Source organism: Corticium candelabrum, chromosome 22 (genome assembly GCF_963422355.1).
Source record: "Corticium candelabrum chromosome 22, ooCorCand1.1, whole genome shotgun sequence".
NCBI lineage: Eukaryota > Metazoa > Porifera > Homoscleromorpha > Homosclerophorida > Plakinidae > Corticium > Corticium candelabrum.
Genome location: NC_085106.1, coordinates 973,401 through 994,430, shown reverse-complemented (window position 1 = coordinate 994,430; position 21,030 = coordinate 973,401). Strand labels below are relative to the sequence as shown.

The 21,030-nt window shown below is 40.2% G+C and overlaps 3 protein-coding genes across 5 annotated transcripts; all 3 read left to right on the top strand.

Moving 5' to 3' along the window:
• Positions 1 to 184: 184 nt before the first annotated feature.
• On the top strand, positions 185 to 7,991 carry LOC134197520 (leucine-rich repeat and guanylate kinase domain-containing protein-like). Of its 2 annotated transcripts, XM_062666856.1 has the most exons (18): positions 185 to 230; positions 300 to 401; positions 1,139 to 1,223; positions 1,283 to 1,383; positions 1,459 to 1,540; positions 1,723 to 1,847; positions 1,911 to 1,964; positions 2,781 to 2,870; positions 2,932 to 3,012; positions 3,607 to 3,693; positions 3,804 to 3,913; positions 3,985 to 4,104; positions 4,159 to 4,255; positions 4,545 to 4,658; positions 4,719 to 4,787; positions 4,847 to 4,979; positions 5,823 to 6,025; positions 7,364 to 7,991. In XM_062666856.1, exons 2-18 carry the CDS (start codon positions 387 to 389, stop codon positions 7,667 to 7,669), a joined length of 1,872 nt encoding a protein of 623 aa, XP_062522840.1. In that variant the 5' UTR covers positions 185 to 230; positions 300 to 386; the 3' UTR covers positions 7,670 to 7,991. The 2 variants fall into 2 exon arrangements, with proteins under 2 accessions (XP_062522840.1, XP_062522841.1); XM_062666857.1 differs by lacking the exon at positions 3,607 to 3,693.
• Positions 7,992 to 8,381: 390 nt separating this feature from the next.
• Positions 8,382 to 12,666, top strand: LOC134197159 (solute carrier family 35 member E3-like). Of its 2 annotated transcripts, XR_009972605.1 has the most exons (7): positions 8,382 to 8,850; positions 11,290 to 11,400; positions 11,464 to 11,523; positions 11,580 to 11,678; positions 11,732 to 11,814; positions 11,967 to 12,319; positions 12,387 to 12,666. XR_009972605.1 is itself a non-coding variant. In XM_062666431.1 (6 exons), exons 1-6 carry the CDS (start codon positions 8,404 to 8,406, stop codon positions 12,187 to 12,189), a joined length of 1,023 nt encoding a protein of 340 aa, XP_062522415.1. In that variant the 5' UTR covers positions 8,382 to 8,403; the 3' UTR covers positions 12,190 to 12,322. The 2 variants fall into 2 exon arrangements, 1 of the variants encoding a protein (XP_062522415.1); XM_062666431.1 differs by lacking the exon at positions 12,387 to 12,666 and having other exon boundaries at positions 11,967 to 12,322.
• A 184-nt stretch (positions 12,667 to 12,850) lies between these two features.
• Positions 12,851 to 20,845, top strand: LOC134197506 (uncharacterized). The gene is made up of 20 exons (XM_062666841.1): positions 12,851 to 13,819; positions 14,167 to 14,250; positions 14,314 to 14,376; positions 14,435 to 14,528; positions 15,777 to 15,995; positions 16,222 to 16,374; positions 16,438 to 16,477; positions 16,537 to 16,608; positions 16,856 to 16,996; positions 17,059 to 17,133; positions 17,191 to 17,271; positions 17,409 to 17,578; positions 18,366 to 18,629; positions 18,758 to 18,805; positions 18,935 to 19,048; positions 19,125 to 19,197; positions 19,264 to 19,380; positions 19,444 to 19,524; positions 19,588 to 19,763; positions 20,488 to 20,845. The coding sequence occupies exons 1-20, from the start codon at positions 12,877 to 12,879 to the stop codon at positions 20,654 to 20,656; spliced, it is 3,177 nt and encodes a 1,058-aa protein (XP_062522825.1). The 5' UTR covers positions 12,851 to 12,876; the 3' UTR covers positions 20,657 to 20,845.
• Positions 20,846 to 21,030: the final 185 nt, after the last annotated feature.

Below are 21,030 nucleotides of genomic sequence, written 5' to 3'. Positions count from 1 at the left end.
CACTCTGCACGTGTAGACTACATTGTACGAATTGGTTGAGTCAAAAAACGTTAACACTACGTATTACTAATTTTTCCTCCGCAGAAAGTGTAGGTGCATACATACACTACGTACAAATCAAACCAAACTAGTTCTAGCTAGTTGATATCTCCACGGATGTAGCTATGGCAACAGACATGGATGAGGAGACACCCTATGATCACTCAGGGAACTCCGATTTTCATGAAGAAGTGAGACAGATCAAAATATAATTAAATTGTATTATAAGCATTGCCTTATCCATGTATAATTAACAAAAGGTTGAGGGGTTTCTTACGGAATCTCTCGTGATAGAAGGTCTCTCTAAACTCGGACGGTCTGCTGATGGTACTGGTCAGGTTTTCTTGATGCTTTCCGTAGTGGTAGGTGACGAATAAATATAGAAGTTTAGTAACATGGACACTTTACTAACACACACACACACACACACACACACACACACACACACACACACACACACACACACAAGCTCATTTGACTGTTTTCTCTACACACACACACACACACACACACACACACACACACACACACACACACACACACACACACACACACACACACATACACACACACACACCACACACACACACACACACACACACACACACACACACACACACACAAGCTCATTTGACTGTTTTCTCTACACACACACACACACACACACACACACACACACACACACACACACACACACACACACACACACACACACACCACACACACACACACACACACACACACACACACACACACACACACACCACACACACACACACACACACACACACACACACACACACACACACACACACACAAGCTCATTTGACTGTTTGCTCTACACACACACACACACACACACACACACACACACACACACACACACACACACACACACACACACACACACACACACACACACACACACACACACACCACACACACACACACACACACACACACACACACACACACACACACACCACACACACACACACACACACACACACACACACACACACACACACACACACACACACACACACACACACACACACACACACACACACACACAAGCTCATTTGACTGTTTGCTCTAGGGTCGTGGTTTACATGACATTTCACTCCTAACTGAGCACTACATCCACTTGCAGTCTCTGGAACTACAATATAACAGCTTGACTGGTAACTTGTCATTGCATATAATTATGTGCAAAGAATCTCATTTGAAAGGTGATGCACAGATTTGTCTTCATTGTCAACATTGCGTTATCTTCTTTATTTGAATGTTTCACATAATGAACTGACATCACTATTGGATTTTGATCCACCTTTGGGACTAAGGGTACACGTGTATTACAATTTATATCAATGAACAAAATGTGGCGTATGTACATGTTGACATTTATTGTTTTGATAGGAAGTTGATGCATCGTTTAACCAGATCAATGAAATGTCTGACTTGTCGGCTCATCATTCACTCGCAAAACTTGTACTAAATTGTATGTGACGCTTTACTCCAATGTATGTGTGTGTGTGTGTGTGTGTGTGTGTGTGTGTGTGTGTGTGTGTGTGTGTGTGTGTGTACGTGTGCGTGTGTGTGCACGGTTTTGCACATATCTAGGACATTAGTTAATATACATATCAGTACGGTTGTATTGTGTTTTATGATTTGTATTTATAGGCAATAGTATTAGTGAAATCAAGGGTCTGAGCAGTTGCCACAGGCTCAATCATCTCGAAATAACTCACAATCAAATAGAAAGGATATCTGGTCTAGATCATTTACCCATCAAGCACCTTGACTTGGTACGTGTCAGTCAGTGTTAATTATTACTCGATTAATGACATGTGCAGCTTTGTCTCATGCAGAGTTGCAATAAGATCAAGAAGACAGAAAACTTGGAAACGCTGGAGTTACTGACTGTACGTCAAATGGCGAATTCGTCATTTAAATTTTTCTACAGCTTAATGTGATAATTTGGATGTTTGGCAAATGTTCAGATAATTTAAGTAATCAAACATCATAGTAATTAAAATGTGGGTGTGGTGATTTTTAATCAAATTAACGATGATCCAGGCCGATAGAAAGTATTTAAAGTGGTCTTGCCTAACGCGCGCTAAGAGGGCGTGGTCTAACATAGCACGCCAAAAAGGCATAAAAGTACTAATAGATATTGACTAATGTATTGCACAATGAGTTCTTGAATAATTACTCTCGCTTAACAACAATTACTGTGATGCGTGCATGGCTAAGCAATGACCTCAGGGCAGCCTACATAGCAATTAAGTTAATTAAGTCAAGATTCTCTAGTTTAACTATAAATATATTAATTATTAATCACCTATGTTTTCAACATGAAGTTTCAAGCAATCATTGACTGTCGGGAGTGTAGTTTTTGGAAGGTGGTTCGGCCAATTAGAACCAGACAGACAGGACCAGTTTCTATACGACCCTGAAATAGGCCTTTGGTGAAGTTTCACTCTAGAAAATAGTGGTCTGTACCAGCCAGACAGGTTCCTATGGCCCTGTAATCAGATATCAACAATTTTGTAATGGACAGCTGGTTAATATTAATTTATACAATAGTACTCTGTGTGCTTGTGTTGTTACAAAGTAACATAACTGTAGTACAGTGTATGTGTCTATTATATTACTATTTTGTCTGTCAGTTTGACAGAGTCAATCTGCCATCCAGTTATCATGCATGTAGACTTCTATAGTCACTGTGTTTTGTTTAGCATTTAGATTTGTCTGGAAACAAACTTCGCACATTGAAGGGTCTACAAGATCATCCATTAATGGGTTACATAAACGTGGAAGACAATGATGTCTGATATGTGGGATGGTGTTAGGTGGTTCATCGAACTATTAGATGGATGATTATTATAGGTGATTGATTTGACCGATATGAAGTATCTTAGAGAAATGACTCTTTTGCGGAAGTTGAACATGAAGAGGAATCCTTTGCAGGTGAAATGGATATGTAAGCTGAGGAGTGACAGATAGACGGACAGGCAAGTGGTTATAGGTGGGCCAGTAAACATCAGCAGCATCTTGCACAAGTAGGCAGACAGGGAGGGAGACAGACAAAAAAAGTCTTGTCAATGTGTAAACACACGTGTTGACAGAAAGACAAACAAATGCACTTATTAACAAACAGACAGCTAGACAGACAGACAAGCAGGTGGGTGGGTGGGCAGGTGGTCAGACAGGCAGGTTATTATATTAGGATACAGCATCTCTACACACTAGAATACATTATTTTTTAATAGTTAAAAGAAAGTGCCTCATAAACAAGTTCAACTATTTCAATGTGTGGCAGGTGCATGGATAGTCGGGCAGGCAGGTGGGTAGTTGCATGGGCATTCAGACAGGCAGATAGACAAGTGAGTGGGCAGGCAGACAGGCAAGTGGGTGGGCAGGCAGACAGGCAGACAATGAGCAGTGCGAGCAATAGAAAATGTCACTAGTTATGCTGAATCTAGATGGACAATCTAACTTTGTGAAATTGCCAATGCACTAACACGACTCATTAGAATACTGAGATGTTGATCTCTTCGCCAGGACCTTCCAGACTATCGTTTGTCTGTACTCTTCAAGCTTCCTCACTTGACAGAACTTGACACTGACAAAGTGTCAGCAGAGGAAAAGGCAATTTATAAATACATTCATGCATTTTAATACTTTGTTGGTTGTTTCATACTATGTATTAAATGCTGCTGCTTTATCAAGGTGACTGCCATTAATACTGCTTTATCAAGGTGACTGCCATTAATATGTTTGCTGCTCCCTTGGAGCTATTGGCTGCCACTGATCACATGACCAATGTGAGGCAGAGAGTGTTGAATCAACATTTTGACCTTCTCTTGTGGTAGCAGTCACACAATTTTAACCAATTAATAATAATTAATTTATTAATATATGGATCAATTTTGTATGTAGCACAATGCCGGCTGTAGATACGCCATATCCCATGATGGTGTTGTGTGGCCCACAGGGAGTTGGAAAGATGCAAATGGCTCTCCAGTTGGTGCGTGATTTGCAAGCGTACTTTGGTTTGGGGTGAGTAATAATAAGATAGTTGTTATTTTGTTTGCTGAGTTGTTTATATCGCAGTGTGTCTCATACGACACGTAAACCTCGAGTGGGAGAAGCAGATAGTGGGAATTACGTGTTTGTTTCTGAAGAGGATTTTGAGAAGATGAGATCAAACGTGAGTCCACATTTAGATTGCTGTTCGGAAGTTACTAAAATGCATAATACTCATATATACAGCTAGACAGCTAGACAGACAGAAAGACAGACAGACGGATGGATGGATGGACGGATGGTTGGACAGATGGATACACACACACGCACACACACACACACACACACACACACACACACACACACACACACACACACACACACACACACACTAATAAAATAACAGACAGAATGGTGTCTTATGTTTGGAGTACTTATAGTGTCTCATTACACTGTATCAACATTTACTGCAGGGCGAATTTATTGAAACATGTTGCGTTGCTGGTCATTCGTATGGTCTGACATTCAATGCTGTGGAATCTGTCGCTCAAGAAGGACTCGCTTGTATTACATGTATGGAGTTGGAGGTACTCAAAGTGTATCATCAAAGATGTTGACATGGTTTCTATGTTTATTCATATTCGCAGGGAGTGATGTCATTGAAAAAATCTTACTTTGAGCCTCGGTATTTGCTGGTTGTTCCACAGTCATTGCAAGTAAATGGAATGCTGTGAGTATTCTCTTATTGTTTACTCATAGCTGATTATTTTGTCAGGTTCACGTGGCTCGTATGCGTGAACGTGGCTACTACACGGAGGCTGAAATCGAGCGAGTACAATCTCGTGTCGAGAAGTGCATCCAGATTCATCAAGATAGACCAGGATGCTTTGAACAGGCCATCAATTCAGGTAGATATATCTGTTTATGAACTGCTCACAAGTCAATGTTGCACACAGTTTGTACTCAGATATATCTAGGTTACATGTAAAGTATTGTTTGATATTGTAAACGTTGCACACTGTGCTGTTGTTTTGGGAGCCATGGATGATCACAGTTTGGGGCCTTGTGGCTTTCCCAACAGTACAAGCCTTATTTTGTCATTAATTTTGAAATTGCTGCTACATGGCTTGCATGAGCAGCTCAACAGTGCTAGATGGATTACAGCTGACTACAGCAGAAATGGACCAATTAAAATGAAGGGTATTTGTGTAGGTGTTGGCACACAATGGTATGCAGTCTGTGTATATGCGATTGATAATCAACCTATTTGTATGTCTCCAGCTACTGCGTCTGTTTCTTTTGAATCTGAAGACTTTCTGTGTGTCTGTTTAATTGATTGAGTTTGCTATCAATTGGCAGTCTGGCCCCCTTCCATGACAGGCTGCTGTCACTGTTGAACATTATACGTAATACTCATTATATATTCATGTTTCTATCACACCATCGGGTGCAGTTTCCTTACAGGACAGCACACACACACACACACACACACACACACACACACACACACACACACACACACACACACACACACACACACACACACACACACACACACACACACACACACACACTCACACACACCACCACCACCACCACACCACACCACACACGCACACAAACTACAGGACTAACTATTTTGTTAAGGATCACGCTTGTGCTTGATATTTTGTATTATATTTTATTTCTAAATTATTGTTTGCATGGCAGTGGCAACTATTGATTGTTGATTATTTGGTTTATATGTATAGATGATATTGATCAGGCTTATGGAGATCTAAAGCATCTTGTTGTACAGCAATATTTGGCTTTGAGTAATGACCCTACTCCATTTTCATCTGCTGGTCACTATGGTTCTGCTACAAGTAAAGGGCTAGCGGGAACAAGTCAGGCATTAGCTCAAGTGTTTTCACGTCCGTCATCTTCAGCGACTGGAAGGACAAGAAGCGTATTGGTTAGAATGATCAGTTAGATAGATAGACTAATGTTGATCCAGATGATATATACATGGATGGTAGGATTAGCAGTATAGACAAACATGCAGAAAACTGAAAGACAGTGATATGATTAGTGCAATACTTTATGTGAACAGCTTATAATTAAATTGAAGCAACTGTAACACTATTATACAGAGCTACAATCAGACACACAGACAAGCAGGCAGATTGTTTTGTTTTTGTAAATCCTCTAGTTGTACACAACGTAAGCTTATATTAAAATTAGTCTAACTTTGCAAAATCTAAACCAGACAGACAGTCAGACATGCAGACAGACAGACAGACAGATAGACAGACAGACAGACAGATAGACAGACAGACAGATTGTTATATTTGAACTCTTATTCTACCAATAACAATTGCTAACTTTACGTATGCATAACAATAACAGTCAATGAACAAAATGTTGAACGTCTTTATCATACAGAAAATCATCAATATTGCAGGTTAGACAACTTCGACAACTTTTTAAAAATCACACGAGAGTTGCAAGACTGTACAACTACAGACAGTTGCTTTCTCCATCTATCTCTAAAGTCTGTTTTGCTGCTTCCATTTGCATCTTTGAAAGTTTGGAGATCTTATCGAGATAGTCTTCAGCCACAGGGCCCCAAAAGCCAAAGTGTTCAAAAACCATTGGAATATATGTTGTATCAGATCTTGCTATAGACTGCTGTTGACCATATTTTGGCAGCTGATTGTACGGTGTCACAAGAATGTGGATGAGCAAGTGAAATGTCCAGGTCTTTTGTCAAGTGTCCAGTGGGATCATACGTTGTTATATCCGGCTTGTTCTCAGAGTCAGTATACCTATTTCTTGGCTACACAGACAGACAGACGGACAGACAGACAGACAGTTTCTTCACCAGATCTCACTAAGATCACGTGATGAAGATAGAAAGCTGAATTTGATTGAATTTAAAATGTACTGGTGGCAAACACTGTCAATAACATTACAATGTTGCAACAGTAGTGTTTTAGCTAAAAAGATTGACAGAATAGTTTGTAGTAATGACTCTGTAGATGATAGCTACAATCATCAGATGGCTGTTTGTTAGAGTTTTCTTCTACGACCACTGTGGTCGTTTATCTTGAACTCTTAGTGTTATATGTAGCCTTTTTGTATTAGCGTTGATGTTTCAATAGATGTTCTTTGACAGACAGGCAGACAGACAGACAGACAGACAGACAAACTATATGATTGAGACAGACAAACAGATAGGAAAACATACAGACGGCTTATCCACAGATACTGTTACAGTGAACAGTTGGAGTGAAGGCTAATTTGCCTGTAGGAGGAGCAATTGTACAAACGGAGGTTGAGCCAAGCTCGAGCTGCTGTTGTTGGGCCAGCCCCTCCTCCCAGACACTCAGTTAGTGCTCCTGCTTCTATTGCCTTAGACGTTGATTTTGGAAAAGAGGGGATCAGAGATACTTCAAATGTTAGCCTGTCTGCGTTGCAGAATAATCAGCCGACACCATCCTCATCAGAGAGTCGTTCTCGTTCGGGCTCATCGTTGTCTGGGTTTTCTGGAGCGAGGGACTTCTCCTGTTCTCCGATTTCACCGAGGTCTCAATCTCCATCTCTGCAGGAAAGATGATCGAGTAATATGACTTGACAAATAGTGAAGTATTGTTATAGAAGTGATTGAGAGAATTAGCTATAATTCATGAGTTTGAGTTCGATAAAGCCAGTGCAGCACTTACTAACTTACTAATTAGTAACGAGCACTGAAAGCTTTTTATAATAATTTTGGCACAATTACATCTTAGTCTTTTCTCTGTGTATTAATTTATTGTTTTAATAATTACTAGGGAAACACAGTTTCTAAACAGTAATGCTGCATGTACATCAATACAAAGTATGTCAACGCCAGTTTTACTGTTACAGTTGTAGAGTGTAGTGACACAGTAGTAACATGACAGTTGTATCAGTAGATTACTTAGTTATTCGTCTCGCTATCTGTGTAAAGATGTGCTGAGCGGTCTGGCTACGCAAGGCTAAACCAGATACATAATAAATGCGAATAAATTTTTAGTTACTCCACATTTAACCAGAGGCTCCGTATCGGGTTAATTAGTTTGCCCGTATGCGAATTCGCAAATAGATTCGCATTTGGTCCATATCACACCCACGCATTTTTCTTCACTCGTTAGCGCGCGTTATACAGCTTAGTAAACCTTCGTTGCACGTGACTCCAATTAAAAGCATTAATTCAAATGTCGATTATGAACGCATTCAATTCACGACCAGGAATCGCTGAGAATATTGGACTTCACTCTAAACAACATTTGTAGGCATCTACGTTTACAATCTAACGCGCGCGTGTGCAACATGAAACGTGGGTGTCATCTCCGTATCCGACGTGCTCTTTCTCAAATGGCAATAGAAATCGGCTGCTATGACAACAGAGCGAGGATCTCAGCCTGTCTAGCTATCAACCTCGTCTCTTCAATATCTATAGTATTTACCAACAAATGGATTTATGTTCATTACGGATTTCCCAATATTTCTCTCACTTGCATTCATTTTCTGACGACGTATTTGGGATTGCTGATTTGCTCTGTTGCTGGTGTGTTCTCTCCGAAGAAATTGAGAGTTCTTGATGTGTTTCCTTTGTCTCTGACTTTTTGTGGCTTTGTGGTGTTCACTAATCTGTCACTGCAGTACAACACTGTAGGGACGTATCAGTTGGCTAAAGTGATGACGACGCCGTGTGTTATGTTTATCCATATATATTTTTATGGCAGGAAGTACTCTCATAGAGTCAAGATGACAATGGTATGTGTGCATGGTGTGTGTTTGTGTGTGTTCGTCTGATTGTCTCTGTTTGCATGATTGTTTCTCTGTCTTTTTGTCTGTCCATCTGTCTGTCTGTCCGTCCGTCCGTCCGTCCGTCTGTCTGTCTGTCTATCTGTCTGTCTGTTTGTCTGTCTGTCTGTCAATACATATTTTTTCATATTTGAATTAGGATACAATAGCAAATGGCTAACTACGTTTGTCCTATGACAATAAAAGCAAGAGAAAACAACTAACAACTAAATACAATATATATTTAACTACTAATTGGTTAAACGGGATCATGTGATCCCTTTTCTATAGAACATCTACGAGTCTGGGCACTTGGCCTGTCCCGACAAGGCATTACTGATTTTCTTCAGAAGTACATTGACATTGCAGCGTTGCAATTAAATGGCAATTCTTTGATGCCAATAGTCTTTAAACTCTGCCCTGTTTGATTTTCCAAAGTCATCCTTTGATCGTTTTGACAAGTTATCTAAATAGGTCTCTTCCTTCTTGCCCCATCTTCCAAAATGTTCCAAGACTAGTAGAACCACTCCCGCAGACAACCCACCAGGATGTTTTTGTTTCTCATAGCAAGCCAACTTCCTGTCTTCTCTTCTAGCAGCGGCTGCTTCCTCCATAGTGGCTGACGTTGGAAATATGTCCGAACTCCACGGATGAGCAAGTGCTACATCTAACTCTACATTGGAACCAATACCAGTATCAAAAACAACAATGTCTGAGAGGCTGTCAGATGTAGCATTCTATGTTTTCGCTCTTTTTGTGTTGAATTTTGAGATCGTTTAGACACTCTGACCACACAGACATGATCGAGTCATGTGACCACACAGGAACACCTCCTGTTTTGCATGCAATTTGATGATATCCGCTTGAGTCACCAGTTGCTCGTCCACAGTCACACATCTGAATATTATCACACAAAGGCAAGGGAAGTCCAAGTCTCAGGTAAGCCGCGAACTGAAATTCGGAGGGTTAAGTGCGAGCTTTCGTGAAGTTGGAATAGCAGACAACCAGCCTGCATCTTTACCTTGCAGAGAGCGAAGTCTAGCACCATCTCGAAGTGAACATTCTCAATTAAGCAAGTAGCTTTCATTTTAGCATTTTTTGAGAGCTTGTGTTGAAGCCTCTTTGACTCAGACAACATCTCCAATAAGGACTGGGATGGTGGTACAATTGAATTTAGTGTCTGACCTAGACAGCTAAAAGAGGGTGTTGACATGACAACTTTGTCTATTTCAGGTTTTATATCTGGAAAACGAATGGGCAATTCATTCAAAGAATGAGACCACGAAGCCAGGAAGGCTGATGAAGCTCTGTCTGTTTGTCTGTCTGTTTGTCTGTCTGTTTGTCTGTCTGTTTGTCTGTCTGTTTGTCTGTCTGTCTGTCTGTCAGTGGTATATTTCAAACATGATCACTATTGCAGGCTAAACTTTATACAATTGAGTTCAATAGGCCTCTATAGGCCGGGCCACTATACCTATCAATCTAATGTACACATAAAACTGAGTTACAAAGTCAACTGTGCCATTATGATTACTGGAAGTTAGAATTAAAATGTTTTAGTGATTGTGTTAGCGTTGCACCACCACAATGTTGTTGAGAAATGTTTTGCCAAAAGCACATAAATTCCTTGCAGTTGTTCTTGCCTGAATCGTTTGATGCCCTCTGTCTGTCTGTCTCAACACTGTCTGTCTGTATATTCATAAAATTGACACTAAAACATCTACACATCATAGACTAAAAGAATGTCCAGCGACTGTCTGTCTGTCTGTCTGACTCTGTCTTTCTCTCTGTCTGTCTGTCTGTCTGACTCTGTCTTTCTCTCTGTCTGTCTGTCTGTCTGTCTGTCTGTCTGTCTGTCTGTCAATACATGTATTTTCAAACATTGAACTATTATACACCATCTAAGCAAAGCAACTAAATACTACCCAAGCCAATAGGGCTTGGTTCTACCTACAACTATTTATGTTTATGTGGCTGTCTCTTGAAACTCTAGCATTTGATCGTTGTAGACACACAGAAAACACAGAGCTCCAGTATGTCTTGAAGGTTGATGCATTTGGCGCTCCATCTTTGTCTCTTGATAGCTGTGACAGTTTCTTCAAATAGTCTTCAGCTTTCTCTCCCCAAGAGCCAAAATGTTCGAAGACTATAGGCACAAATGTTGGTCGAAAACCTCCAGGCAAAAGCTCCTGGTTGTACTTTTTGATCTTCAGATTTTCTCTTCTGTTTGCCGCTGCTCTCTGAGTTGTAGCTGATAAAACTTCTATTTCATTACTCCAGGGATGCTGTCTGTCTGTCTGTCTGTCTGTCTGTCTGTCTGTCTGTCTGTCTGTCTGTCTGTTTGTTGTCTGTCTGCATGTCTGTAGAGAATTGCTTGATGCTGAGTACTTGCATTGTTATACTCCTTATTAGATTCCTATCTTTCTTGGAGTTTTTTTGAACTCTTATTATGATGTGAGATTCAACACTTTGGGAACAACATTTGCTATTGTCGGTGTTTTAGTCACATCTCTATATCAAGTGGTACACATCACACAATACAGACAACCATTTGCAGTCTAATACTATCATATACCTTTTATACAGTGGATAAGCACGAAGCAAGAAGAGTTGGAAGTCAATTCCATGCAACTGCTGTATTACCAGGTACACTATGCTATAGTCAGTGGCATGTCTAGTACATATGTACAGTTGTCTGTTAGGCACCTCTTTCAGCTTTTCTACTGGGGTGTGTGATACCATTCTTTGAGCCGTTGTCTGGGGATAAGGGTGTGTTTGGGGTTTGGTCACTACAGGCGATAGTGAGTTTATGATCTTGTGTAAGTTTTGTGTGGATTTAGGTTTGTGTGTTTAGGCAGCTGTGGCTGTGTCTGCTGTTATTGCATTTTCTGTCAACTTGTCTATATATTTCATCATTGGCAAGACATCACCAGTAACGTATCCACCATATGCAATTGTGTGCACATGCACGTGCACACATCATGCACTTTGCTCTGTGTGTGTGTGTGTGTGTGTGTGTGTGTGTGTGTGTGTGTGTGTGTGTGTGTGCTCGCGCATGCGTTGTTGTCCTTGATGTTGTCAACTTGCAGATATAACATGTTTGGTCATTTGAAATTTTCTATTACTCTTCTGGGCGGCTATTTCATCTTCAAAGATCCTCTCTCTAGCAAACAGTTGCTTGGAATTTTGCTAACTGTGTGTGGTATCGTTGCTTATACACATATCCGAATGAGTGAACAACAAAAGGCAAAAAAAGATGTGCAAGTAAAAACTTTAGACGTAACTGGGAAGAAGAGGACAGATGATGTATAGATTGAGATTCATTTTTGCTAAAGATAACTCAGATTTGGTGGTTTGCTTAGCTTGTATATACCTTGACGGTAAGACTTAGTAACTATCTGCCTATCTGCATTGATATGAAACCAGACGAGCAAGTGGACAGGTTCCCAATATTTGTCTTGCTGTGTCTTACGCATTCATGCTGATTGCATGGGACTTGATTTGTATAGGCTTGATGGTCAGTTTCCATCCTAGGAGAGAGAGGTCTTTCTTCTCGTAGGGGAAAAATGGTTGGACCTGGCATTGAGCCTGTGATTTGTGTAGATTGTGAAACTAACATTAATATCCAATGGTCTCAAGAATTTTGTTCAAAATCTCTAGTCTGGTGAAATTTGTATTGCTTGTGATGTCATCTTTAACCATGATGAGGATTTGCAGCATTTCTATATACACATTATTAAGCTTGCTAGATTCATACGATCTAGTTTAGTCAGAATTCGATGAGTTACTAAGCACAGAGCAGCTGCAATTGAACAGAACCTACATGCACTCATCACGTGCGCGACACGTATCATCACGTGCAGACACCATATCATCACGTGCAGACACATATCATCACGTGCTCCTATTTTGTTGCTATGCATACGCACACACTAGCAACTTACGGGAACTCAAATAACAAAAATTCACTGCACACCATGGTAGGAACATGCCAATAGCATGTCCATCGTCTTCTTCTTCGATCAGAAGACACCAAGAAGACGCCCATATCATCGCACCAAGAAAACAATCGACGACGTATTCATCTCTCGACCCCTAACAGCTCACTACAGACTCAAACGCAATTCAACGTTCAAGAAAAAGAGGCGATCCACATTCCTATCGCCTACTCAAGGCCTCAGCTCGAGCGACGAGGCGTCAACTCCACTGCTGAGTGCAAGCATTGCCAAAGTAGGGAGTGACGGCGCGTTTGCACGTGAAGGCGTCGACAAGGAAGAAGCTGCAGTCACACAGACCGAAGAGACAGCGCCGTCTAACGGTGTCCTACCTCCCGTCGACGTCCACACTGTGTCACCTCCATTGATTTCCGCCACTTCGGCAGCTCTCACCAGTTCGCGACTGAAAATCCTTGCTGAGCTCGAGGAAGAGCGAGACGACGACGGACAGGAGCAGTATAGCTTTCAAGAGGCTCAGTTTGCTGCTCCCGGGATACTCCAGCAGCTATCTAAGCTTATCTACTTGGCAGACAGAGAAGAGGCCATCAAGTGGTGCCCAGAGGGGTTGATTGCTACTCTGCGTTCTGAGTACCGGAGTCTGACGCGGGGGGTGAAGGTTGCTAGACGACAGTGGCAGACGGTGAGTTATCGGTATACTGCGGAGATGAGTCGTGAGGAGAGTGAAGGTGATGTGAGGCTGCCCATTATTGTGATGGAGGGGAGTGATGGGGAAAGGAGGAAGGAGGGACGTACGAGGAGGAGGCTGGAGATGAGTGTGTCGATCAGTGAGGTCGAGATGCTGAAGGAGGAGCAGAAAGCAAATGGGGACGATGTTGGTGCTGTGCCGAGTATATTTGGTTTGGGTCGGGAGATGAGTAAGTCTCCTCGTGGGCAGCAGCCGAGAACGAGACTGGAACGATATCATGTTGTTGGAGTACACGAGAGAGGTGTTGCATATGTAACAAACTGTTTTGTTCGTTTGTGTAATTGTTTATCTTTTCTGTCTGATTTTTTGTTTGTTTGTCTACTTGTCTGTCCTTGTGTGTCTGTCTGTCTGTCTGTCTGTCTGTTCTATATCTGTCTGTCTGTTCTATATCTGTCTGTCTGTCTGTCTGTCTGTCTGTCTGCCTGTCTGTCCACTCGCTCATCCACCTGTCTCTGTGTCTGTCTATATGTCTGCGTGTCTGTTTGTCTGTTTGTCTGTCCGTCCGTCTTTCCGTCTGTCTGTCGGTCTGTCTGTTTGTTCTTTGTCTATGTCTAAATGTCATTACTATTGCATAATATTCTGTCACAGGAAGTACATCCAGTAATTCTAGTAGGCAGGTTCACATAGGACCACACGGTCACTATGAAGAAGTGCTGAAAGATTATAGTAGCAGTAAGTTGCATTTTAGTGGCAATGCTACATATGTACATAAATGGCAACTTTGAATTTTTTCAGCACCTGTTCGTGGCTCACAGACAATTTGCTTTTCACTGTCTTCCCCCTTTGCAGCAGAAAGGGGTAAACTCTAATGTGTGATGTGTACTTTATTTGAACAACTTTGTGTCATATGCTGTAGGTTGGCTGAAGGAGCCGGTTGATTCAGAAGATCCAGAGAGACGAACGCTTTTAGAGTGGCTGCTTGAGCGATCCAGGAAGATAAGGAAACAAAGGTGTAAATTAGAGAGACTTAACTTGTGTGGCGTTTTTTGTCTACATTGTTGTCTATTTGCAGTTTGGTCGTCTGTCTGTTTATATATGTTCTTATGTATGTTTGTCTGTCTATTTGTTTGTTTGTCTGTTTTTGTCTGTTATTTGTTTGTACAGTATGTGTAGGTACAATAATTAATTTGTTTATTCAATTATTTAGTGTATGTATATATTAATTATATAAAGATATATATATATATATTTAGAGAGAGAGAGAGAGAAATATATATATATTTTGTATGTAAACCCACCTACGTGGGTATCTAACACACATTATCCAGAAAACATGTCTGTACAATCTAAAGCCAGTCTATGCAATATCATTTTGGCGTTATATAGCCAGAGTTTCGCCAACAGTTGTTCATGTATGTTACTGACTGCCTGGCTGACTGTCAAATTTCTTTTGAAAGATAGACGTCGTGCGATGGTCTTCAATACTTTCAAACTGTGTGGTGACCACAGGCCAAGAGATTCTCACACAAGAGGGTGGAAAATACTCCCAGTTGATGACATTGGCTTCATGACATTGGTCTTTTTCCCTTTCTCCAGCTGGAGCTGCATTTCCCACACTGAACACTGTTTGGGTAACATATGACGGTTGCATTGTGTTCCTGACTGTTACATCAAAATAGGTGGCATGGCCTTGTTCAAAGTCAGGATGAAAAATATTACCCGGTCTGGCACAAGTATCAGTTTTGCAACGTTGTTCCTTACGGCATTTGCCATTATCCACAAGAAAGCGTGAAAAAGAACATCGCATAAGGCGTCATGTCGGCGTGTTCTTATGTTGTTCTGGCCACATCCAAGCAGGTGGTCGCCAAATTTATCTAAGATCTGTCCACAGGAACAGTGCTTGGAACTCAAATATATATAGTATATTTCAATACAGCAAGTCTACGATACTGGCAAATCCCATGAACTAAAATTACTGTCATTATTGTCTAACAACAATCTACTGAGAAACATGCATGCAATATACGACCACAACTTGACTGACAATTGCTGCAACAAATTATTTAAAGACTGACTAATATATACATATATATATATGTATATATATATATATATATATAATATTTTTCTATGCATGTTTGTTTACATTATTGTTTGTCAAAAAATTTGCATTTTATTTGCATGGCTATTCATGTATATGTCCTATTTGTGTGTCAGCTCATCCATTCTGTGCATGCTCAATATATTCCATTTCATAGAGAAGTTGAGAGGAAAGAAGCGGTAAAGAGAGGTAGCACCGGTCCACTCATAGTTCGATACTACGAAAAGTGGCCAAAGCTGGATGCAGCCAGAATGAAGTTCGAGGCAAGAATGAGACAGGCGAGACTCAAGAGGCAAGGAGTAGACACATCTTTAGATGAACTGGAAGAAAAGCGATGCCTAATGAACCAACTACCTGATGGAACAACCTTTTGCTTGTAAGATGTTTACATAATAATTTTCTATTAATTAATGGTTTAATTAATTTACTTTTGAAAGAGCAATGATTGATCTTTAATTAATATGTTTATTGATGTTAATTAATTAATTAATTAAGGATATAGCACACAACATATGTTGTACATGCAAATAGATTCTGGTTTAGTTTGTGCAACAAAGCAAAGCATTTTATGTTGTCATGGTGATGTTGTGGTTTGTTTTTAGTTATCTTTCTGGTCAGACTGCTATTTGTAGGACCAGTGGAGGCTCGGGACTCACACAAAAATACACATATGCATATGATCAAGAAGGCAACATGCTTGCATGCTTCTTACCATCTGGCAAGGGCTGTGGTTATTACAAAGAAGGAGCGTTGCGGTAAACTAAATATCTACATTTATATTGCTTTTTGTTTTTATTAATATTAATGGTATGTTTTAGTGTTCTTGTAGATGTGGATGAGGGGTTGGTTTTTGATGAGGTGAATTAAGCCTGCATGTTTGTGTATTGGATTGAAGGTGATATTTTGGTGTTTGATAGGATGGGATTGTGACTAGGAAGTGGAAATGGCCTGCAAAGGGATTGAAACTTCAGCCGTCTGTCATTGTGCAGGTGCATTTGCTTACTGTTTATAGCACATTGATTGTGTTGATCGATGATTTACACTGGTGTGTGTGTGTGTGTGTGTGTGTGTGTGTGTGTGTGTGTGTGTGTGTGTGTGTGTGTGTGTGTGTGTGTGTGTGTGTGGTGTGTGTGTGATTATGCACGTGCACATGAAAGTAACTAAATAAATAGGTACGTGGTGTGCACTGGAAATGAAACTGAGTTTTATTACTGTTGTATTGCTTGTACATTGTAGTTGAATGAACACATTCAACTTCGTTGCCTTAGTCAGACAAATATAATGCTCTATTTCACATGCCACAAAGAGATTGTGAAATTTCAACTATCAGAGCCAGTGCAGTCTTCACCATCTCCTCCACCACCAAGCTCAGACGAGGTACCAGATTGCTGTTGACATATAATACCTGTACAGATGTGAATAATAAGTGATTGTGGAAGGCATGTGAAAGTCCATTGATGACAAACCAGTTGCTGACAAATGTGCAATTCACTTCTCAGACAGCATTAGACATGGTCAGCTATAGGAATGTGTTGACTTTTGATTTGCTACCGTGACTTGCACATGTGCAGTGTTCGGTCAATATGCAAAGACCATCTTCTAAAAAGAGTAAAAAGAAACCATTAAAGAGTGGATCTGCAACTCAAAAACAGGTATGTAGAGAATTTATGTGATCAATATTGCAGTTACATGCACTGTGTTTGTTTGTTTTGTTTGTTTGTTTTGTTTGTTTGTTTGTTTGTTTTGTTTGTTTTGTTTGTTTGTTTTGTTTGTTTGTGTGTATGTATAGAAAGCACAGAATGTGACTGCAAGCAATGTATTGGGGCTGGATACGATTGAAGAGGAAGGAAACGATGACTTGGCATTCAGTACTATCTCAACCGATCTGCTCTTTTCACTGAATATAAAGGTTCTGGAGCAAAATCAAGTTGACTTGCAGACTATTCAGGAGAAAACAAAGTAATTTTGTGCTGTGACTGACACACTAAGGGAAAACGAGAGAATCGATTTTGTGGGCTTTAGAGTTTTGCATTATTATGCAAGTTTGTTTCTAATAGACTGGCCTTGCTCATTGTCTGTTTCTTTATTTGTTTCTTTGCTTGTTTATCCTTTTGTCTGATTATCTGTCTGCCTGTCTGTCCGCTTGTCTAGCTGTCCCTCTGTTTGTCTATCAGTCTATCTGCTTGTCTATTTGTTTTCCAAATTTTGTGTGTCTGTTTATCTGTCTGTTTTAACCATGCAGTTTAATTGCCATTAGGTATGATACATGTATACATACACACACTGTTTACCTCTTTTTGGGGCTTTCTTGGGACTGGCCACTGTTTGCAACTAGAAAGTCCCTGCAGCTACGGTTTGATCTACTCATAATTATATCACATTCATCATGAATTTGGTCATGTTGATCAATGCAAATACATGAACATGGTCATTCGTCGTATTGTTCGTGCGTACAGTATATGCACAAAGAGACAGATAAAACTAGAAGTTGACACATAGCACTGAGGCTTAAAATTGTGTACATCACTCAGCCATGCACATGATTGCTGTGAAAGTGTTTGGTAGGCAGAGTGCGTTGCTCAACTAACTAACAGACAATGATTGTTGAGATACATTCTATTGCTTGTACATATACACTCATTTGACTCTGTCTAACTGTAGCTGTAGCTGTCAGTTGGTCTGTTAGTTGTTAGACATGATCTCTGTAATACTCCTTTTTTACTATATGTACATATGATTTTTGTAGACTTTTAACCAATGAATGGATGGATCACTATCGTAAGACTCTTGGTATTACTCCTCGCAGTTCTCCTCGTAATTCACCTGCCAGAGAGATTTCGTTTTCACACGGACACTATCGGCGATGGTCAGCAGAAGATGGACAGGGTGCTGTAACGTCAGATGGAAGCAAGGCAATTCCAGTGCAAAGTATATTACCGCTACATCGGCGATCTGTGTCAGCAGAGCCAGTCCAATGTACCTCACGAGTTTTACCTTCTCCTTTGCCAGGGTAAGGCATTGCAACAGTGTGTGTACGTACTGTGTGTGTGTGTGTGTGTGTGTGTGTGTGTGTGTGTGTGTGTGTGTGTGTGTGTGTGTGTGTGGTGTTTGTGTGCGTCAACGTACTGTCTTGTGTAGGTTACGACAGACTGTTCGATCTCGATGGGGCCATGAATCAGTCATCAGGTTAGTTTATCTATTGATTTGTTTGACTGCATGTGTCAATATGTATGCTGAGACACAAAGTAGCATTGAAAAATCACGTTGGTATAATGACAATGTAGTTTACATGCGTTTGAATTGTGCTTGTTTTAGATTTCATCCACGAAAGATTCCGTTGTTATATGACAAAGTATATGACTATTTCATACAGAAGGAACTTTCACACAACCAGTTGTTGGTCGTTTATGTGTGTGACAGTCGACTAGGGTGAGCCATTGTTGAACCGGGAACATCATGTGGTGGTACAGTACAGCATCGTCTGTTTGTATGATGTTTTGTACAGGGCAGACTCTTCTGGTTGCGATACCATGCTTGAACGTATCTATTACAGCCACAATAAAAATAGGATCAAACCAGTATATTATCAAGTCTGCAATGTTTGTATGACATTTGAGTTGATACTTTGTTGTATGTTTATCTAGTCAAACACTGACTTATATCGAATTGTGAAGTATGACTTAGCTGTTGCTGCTGAAGAATCGTCTTCAGAAGTGCCATTACTGCAGCGAAGACATAATGCTATTGCTGGAATGATATTCGTATAAATCCATGTTATTTCATGCAGCCAGAACGTTGTTGTGGAATGCAGTTGTGTGTTACAGATTTATCAAAGTGGGCGGCTGCTCTTTGCCAATAAGATATTTAATGGATATGGTAACTTGAAGAAAGATTTCATGAAACAGGCAAGCACTCACAATGCTGTGTTTATTGCCTGTTCATTGTTTGTGTATAATGTTTGATTGCAGCTCATGAAGTGCGCAGATGACTTTTGCCACGGTCATTTTTTGTTGCCTAATTTTCGTTTTGGAGAGAGCAGAACTCGTAGTCGTTCAATACAGAAAGCATGGATTGCACCTGGCAGTGTTGAACAACTCAGTGAAATATCACACAAAGAAAAGCCAGGTTTCTCAATTTCTTCAAGGTCAGGATATTGTATGTCAGACTACTAGGTTTGTTTTCCAGCTGCTAAGAAATGGTCGCAACTGCTAAACATTGGCTAAAAATTTTCAAGTTGGTACTGGATGAGAGGTAGTCTCTTGTAGCCAATTTTTGGAACTTTGTCAGCATATTGTGGGGCCGTAGCTTGGGGAGTTTGGGGGAGTTTCAGACGAACCATTCACTCAGCTGTGTAGGTCTGCTTTCGATCCAATGTACTGGCTCGTAGTTTGCAATGTCCTATACATAGTACTACTATGTCATATATATATATATATATATATATATATATATATATATATATATATATATATATATATGTATGTATATGTATATGTATATGTATATATATATGGTATATATATATATAATTTTGAAAGGCCAAAAGACCACGATGTGTTTGTTACATCATTGATCCATTTTGGTGTAATACACACACCCACTTCTGAAGCCAGGCTACGGCCATATATGTATTGCAGTATCTTTTACTGTTGAATTATCAGCAGTAGTATAAATGCTTTCATTCAGTTTCTATTTTGTATGCATGAAATATGCCACTGAAATTGCACAGGCACCCTTAATTAAATTAGTAGTCAGGTTATGTGGCATACATACCAAACAAAATTGTATAAGCACTACTAAACTGTAGTACAAGCTGTACAACATTTGTGTAATGTTTTTGTGGGCTGTAATTACTGATTTGTGTGAAGGGTGATGTCTCAGATGACTTCCATTGGTTTCATTACTCAGTCTCTATCGTCAGAGGAGAATCTTAGTCAGATGCATGCAAGTCATTTTCATGACCTGATCGAGGTGTCTCCTGATAAACCACTGGTCACCGAACCACTCAGTGTATCGACTGTTGTAGGGAATGCTTGATAGGTAAATAACATTTTTAGTTTAAATTAGCTGTTTTAATAGTGTATCCCGGCCTCTGGATTAATTGGGCAGATATGTGGGTTTCTCTGTTCTATACGTTATATTTTTGTACATTGTAGCTATACAGCCGAACTCTTTTGTAATCCGTGTTTTCTGCAAGTTTTTCAATAAGATTTTCTTGTGTAGAACAAAGCGGTGTCACTTACTCTTGATTGTAAGCACAGCAAATTGTACCCAAGCATGTAGTCCACTTGCTGGGTCACAACATTATTATGACATGTACAATAAACAATAATAATGCTTCTTAGATCCACTCTGATTCTGGGTAAAGTCATGCTTCTGTCTAGACAGCCATAATGGTCTAAGCACATCTT

What these genes read in the sequence shown, in the direction of transcription:
- LOC134197159 (XM_062666431.1), top strand. Translation starts at nt 8,404, where the DNA reads ATGAAACGTGGGTGTCATCTCCGTATCCGACGTGCTCTTTCTCAAATG. An exon ending in ATAGAGTCAAGATGACAATG is followed by an intron (nt 8,851 to 11,289) that starts GTATGTGTGCAT and finishes ACTCCTTATTAG; the next exon opens with ATTCCTATCTTTCTTGGAGT. An exon ending in GGCAAGACATCACCAGTAAC is followed by an intron (nt 11,815 to 11,966) that starts GTATCCACCATA and finishes GTCAACTTGCAG; the next exon opens with ATATAACATGTTTGGTCATT.
- LOC134197506 (XM_062666841.1), top strand. Translation starts at nt 12,877, where the DNA reads ATGTCCATCGTCTTCTTCTTCGATCAGAAGACACCAAGAAGACGCCCA. An exon ending in AGGAAGATAAGGAAACAAAG is followed by an intron (nt 14,529 to 15,776) that starts GTGTAAATTAGA and finishes TCCATTTCATAG; the next exon opens with AGAAGTTGAGAGGAAAGAAG. An exon ending in GATGGAACAACCTTTTGCTT is followed by an intron (nt 15,996 to 16,221) that starts GTAAGATGTTTA and finishes GTTTGTTTTTAG; the next exon opens with TTATCTTTCTGGTCAGACTG.
- LOC134197520 (XM_062666856.1), top strand. An exon ending in TAAACGTGGAAGACAATGAT is followed by an intron (nt 2,871 to 2,931) that starts GTCTGATATGTG and finishes TGATTATTATAG; the next exon opens with GTGATTGATTTGACCGATAT. An exon ending in TGAACAGGCCATCAATTCAG is followed by an intron (nt 4,980 to 5,822) that starts GTAGATATATCT and finishes TTATATGTATAG; the next exon opens with ATGATATTGATCAGGCTTAT.